We start from the raw sequence: 5329 nt of genomic DNA on the forward strand, positions 1-5329 counted from the left end.
ACGTAGTGCAGCCAGGATGGACGGCCATCCTGGTCCGAGTCAAGTATCACATTAGAGTCTAGGGTTTGTCGTGTCGAGTCGTGTGTGGAGTCGTGTTGTGTTGTATGTTTTGCTGTGTTTTCTTACTTTCATGTACAGACCCTATACCTTTAGCTTTAGCATGCATGTGTTTGCCCATCAGAACTTAGACACCAATTAGGCATGACACTCATAACCTAGCTATTCTTAGGTGTCATGTCTTTCATTTCTTTTGTGTGTGCTTCTTATTCATCTCCGAGACATGCATGATTAGCTAGACGTTATCTCAGGGATATTCGTTCCCATTTCGCATGATTTTCGCCCAAAACTCTTCAAAGTTAATAATAAATGGCATAAGAGACCAGGTGCTTGCACTTGGGCGAATTTGGGCACCTAACCCCTTCCCCATTCGTCATCAGGCATGGACCTTTTATATCTCTGGTTATCTGTTGCGACAGAGCACTGCATGGGATCCAGGGCCCACTTCCTTGGATGGCGACTCTTTCTTTTTTTAAGGTGCGTCTCGAATCCGGGTTGGTCCCCGAATCGAGAGGTATCTCACTTTACATCGCCACTCATGCTGTGAGGGGCACTCTTTCGAGAGTTCCTTGGTGGAGCTCTCCTTCACGTGGATGATCTAGAGACTTTCTGGGGCGGCCCGTCCCCCCGCCTCTCTCGGATCGGGGTCCACAGGTTGTTGCCAATAGGGTTTGTTATTCTGGAGAGAGTAGTTATTTAGTGAAAACACTGAACAAGAGAGTAAAAAGCTATATTTTGTAGGGTTTGTAATCTGATTTGAGCTAACAAACCAGTGTTTTTTGTTTCTTTTTTATTCCAAACTAGGGATTGAAAAGATTTGATGTTTCCTGGTCTGTGAAGCAATTCTCTTTCCTTAGTTATTTTTGTATAAATAATTGCTGTTTATTTCAGTTGTCCCAAGAATATTGCCCCTTCTTCTCTTTTGCTTCCCCTTCTTCTGCCCATTTTGGTTTCAGGCTGCTCATTCGACGGAAACTAAGCTTTTTACCTTTTTCTATTTTTGCATTCAGCTGCTATTGATGGCTTCATCTTCCCGTACTGATGGAAGGTCAACCCTCTTCAGAATCCCCGTACTTCAATGTCACTGTAAGAAGAAAGCTACTCTGAAAATAGCCGAGACTGATGTGCATGGTAACTAAGAACGGGTCTTCTACTCATGCCATTTCAATGTAAGTAAAGATGGTTTAAGTGATATTTTATTTCTAGGCAATTTCAGAGGTCGAACTTACATCTGTATAACGCGCAGGATGGCATTACTTGGAGGTGCAATTATTTTCTATGGATGGATGATGTGTTAAACAACCCAGAATTTAGGTACGAATGGCAATCCAATAACCATATGAGAAGGTTGAGAGAAGTGGTAGCCAGATTGAACATGTCGACGCAAGAGACGGCCCTTGCGGTAGCTGATTTGGGAGATGCGTTATCTAGCTTGGTTGGGTGCCAGAGGGAATCCAATAACCTTCTGAGAAGGTTGGGAGATGAGGTATCGAGATTGAACATGTCGAATCAAGAGACGAAGGAAGCGGTAGCTGAATTGAAGCTTTTGCTGCGACGCTCGAAAGGACTAGTGAATGAGAATGGGTGGAATAAAGTACTTGGAGTTGTTGCCCTTTTTTCTTGGGTTTTTGATATCTATTCAAGTGACATAATCTGATGGGTACTAACTGATTAATTACAAGAATTCTGCTACTTTGGGATGTAAATGCTGTTTTAAATAGCATATGTTCTTTGTAGAAACTTTGCCTCCATTATATGATTTCTTTTCTTCCTTTAAACCAATCTGACACTGCTCAGCCTTCCATTATCTTGCCAATCATTTATTAAAATCATAAGAGCATTTTGTGAATTGATTATTTTCATTCTTAATGGTTGTAGATAAACAAACGAATTGGCAACCATGAAAAATACACCCATCAATTGACTAAAAATCTGATGGGAGATTTTTGTTCCCTTTTGAATATCAAAGGCAGATGGTGGGGAAAAAGTATGAATTGCAAATTGCTTACTGTTAATATTTTTCCTCATGAAGTGGCCATGTTCTTATAATTGGACAAACCCAACTGTTCAAAAAGAAGAAAGACTATACAGCAAGTCACTTTTACAATCAATGGTAAAAGCTAACTTTAATGTCCTACAAGGGGCATAAGGGGGGCATTTATGCAAGATTAGAGCCATTGATCTTGTAGAACATCTAGAGGCAGCCCACAAGGGTTTGGTAGAACCAAGAGTCCCTTATGCCACTTCATGAGGGATAAGTGTTCACCAACTCCTACAGCTCCCCAACTTTACTCCAGGCCACCACAATTTGCTCCAATCTACGAATGCAATTCCAAAAAGAAAGTCATGGTGTGATCCGATTGCCTGACTCAGGCATTGGAATGGAGATCTGATTCCAATCCACCCAACGTTTGGTTACAGAAAAAAAAGGAATAGAGGGACAGAATTGACATGGAACTTTTATTAGATTTTTGAATTAAAAAGTCTATTTTTATTTCTTTTTCTCATTCCCCTTAAGGGAGGATCGGAATATAAACCAGAATATGATGTCGATTCCAATTCCTAATTCAGGCAATCATAACTCGCCAAAGTGTCTTCCCCCAAATTTGATACGGCATCATTGCTAGTCTTAATATGGCATCATGGCGTTACCATTAGGAAAGTCAGGATTTTTCTAATTGCATTCCAAATTTGTCTTACAAAGAGTCATAATGTATCCATTGGCCCAAAAAAATTGGCACAATAGCCCTTAAAAATTGTCACATTGGCCCCAAAAAATTGCTACAATGGCCCCAAAAAAATTGCCGAGATGCACAACAATGTGAGAAAAAAGTGAGAAAATTGCCACAATGGCCCCAAAATTGCCACAACGTCAGGAAGCATTTGGTGTCTTGATATCATTGGTTTCTTCATATCAGGAAGCATTGGTGTCTTGATATCATTGGTGTCTTCATATCAGGAAGCATTGTCTATGCGAACTCAACTAGGAAGCATTGTTTATGCGAACTCAACTGCAAAAAGAAGAAAAGCAATTACCATTCATGTTGTTTTCATTATTATTTAGAAAGGAAAACACCACTCGCAGTTCAATATTATCATTTTTTAAAGAAGGACAGCAAGATGAAGTGGATTATTTAAGCATGTAAAGTATTAGTTTACTGTGAAAGAAGACAATATTTTACCCAGTCTGTAAAGTATCTTCATCCACCAGGGTCCTCCATCTGGATCATAAAAATAATAATAATAAGAACTGTTGCCATCTATTTGAACTAAAAATGGTTCAAATAAATACATGAGTTACATCATAGTTTATACGTACTCCTCCTATGCCTCTTCTTCTTCCTCTTCCTCTTCATCTTCATCTTCATCTACGTCACCTTTCTCTTTGGCACTTTCTTTTAGGCTTCTATTAGCATTCACCATAACAGAATCAATATATAAACATTAACAAATATCACTCCATGTACACATACAAATGAATCAATAGGCAAGAAAACAAACCTGGCCTTTATTTTTACATGTCGACTTGTAATGTCCTTTTCCGGCACAAGATTTGCACGTCCGATTATTTGGTTGGGATACATATGTCTCTAAGCCAAATTTCAAGTGTGTTGGATTCTTTGGACGGCCCTTGGTCTTCGCAATTGGTGGGTCTCGAATTGTGATTTCAGGTATTTGACTCACGCTAAATTTTGAATATACTTCGCTACCAACGATTGGTAACTCACTAGCCTCCAATGTAACTTCCTTTTCTTTCTACTTTTGTTCTTCTTCAGCAAAAAGAAGATTACAAAATTCAGTCATCCTGTTAAAAACTTTCTCATCTCTTCCGAGTTCATCAACCAGTCGTTGCCATCTTGAGATTAGGCATCACCTCTAAAACGGATTCACGCTACTACCCACTTGTGGCCTTATAGATATTATACCCCCTACTTGATACATTGCCTGAATAGACCATCTCCTCAACATGTAATGGTTGGGAACCTTCTTCAATTGTTTCGTATCCATAATACGAAGGATATGTTTGCATAAGATCTCCTCCCTTTCAAACTTAGCACAATCACATTTGAAGGTCATTCCATCGGAATCATCATAAAATACCCTATACCATCTACTATTCACATCATTTATGGGACCTACCAAATATTCTTCCACGGCCCCATCCTTGCTCAAGTGGTCGTACCAACAACCAGTACTATGCCTCAACTCATCCTGAAAAATGTTAAACATATTCCTCGTATAGAATATCCCGACCTCTTCTTCCAAAGGGCTATTCGTTTTCATACTTACTTTCGAATATTTTGACTTGAAATCTTCTTCGGCTTCCGTTTTACGACGTTGAACCAATGCCCTATCACATGCATCTAAGAACTCATGCAAGCCAGTTTTGCTATTCACATATCCAACAAAGAATGCATTCATGCTTTCATTACGTTGACTCGAAGTCATTCCTGCAGTGAAAGTGTTTCGCCAATATGCCGGAACCCAATGCTTTCGCTGCTCCCACATCCTAGATAACCAATCAATTTCCCCGATTTCATATTTACAAACCAAATCTTCCCACAACTGCTCACAATCCTCCATGGTTTTTGAAAAAAACCAACGATTATAATCGAGGGAGAAATCACTAGTCGAATCCCTCATCTCTACAACATGCTCAAGCAGATGCCTGTGTATGTGCCACGAACAAAACCTATGCTGGGTGTGTGGAAAAACTCTTCCAATTGTATTTTTCATTGCCGGATCCATATCAGTTATTATTGCATCAGGTGCTTTACCATGCATGCACGTCAACCACTGTTCAAATAACCAACTGAAGGTTTCCTCTGTCTCATCAGCTAATAGGGCACATCCGAATAGGGTCGACTGTCTATGATGGTTCACTCCCGTAAACGGTGCAAATGGCAGAGATAACCCATTGGTTTTGTAAGTGACATCAAATACAATGACATCACTGAATGTCATGTAAGCATCTCTAGCCATAGCGTCAGCCCAGAACATACATCGGAAGGTCCCATCCGTATCCAACTCCATCGAGAAAAAGAAATTCGGGTCTTCTGATCTCTTCTTTTGAAGATGGTTGGCCACTAACACAGCTTTTTGGCCTATATTGTTAACCCTCTTTTTCTCAAATGGGAAGCAACTTGATCAGGTGTTACCACACCTGATATTCCATCATTTGTTGAATTAATGGCCTTTGTAATCCTCGCAGCTAGCATCTGGGTCTCATCGAGACAGTAAATCAACGTCTTAATACTTTCACTCTTACTGA

General features: G+C 39.9%; 1 protein-coding gene across 1 annotated transcript; it reads right to left on the reverse strand.

The window, feature by feature from the left end:
- Window positions 1-3933: 3933 nt before the first annotated feature.
- On the reverse strand, window positions 3934-5091 carry LOC143878880 (protein FAR1-RELATED SEQUENCE 5-like). Its single transcript, XM_077381092.1, has one exon. It carries the CDS (start codon window positions 5089-5091, stop codon window positions 3934-3936), a length of 1158 nt encoding a protein of 385 aa, XP_077237207.1.
- Between the last annotated feature and the right edge of the window lie 238 nt (window positions 5092-5329).

This window comes from Tasmannia lanceolata, unplaced genomic scaffold (genome assembly GCF_043159265.1).
Source record: "Tasmannia lanceolata isolate RefF3 unplaced genomic scaffold, GAP_Taslan_0.1 ptg000006l, whole genome shotgun sequence".
Classification (NCBI taxonomy): domain Eukaryota; kingdom Viridiplantae; phylum Streptophyta; class Magnoliopsida; order Canellales; family Winteraceae; genus Tasmannia; species Tasmannia lanceolata.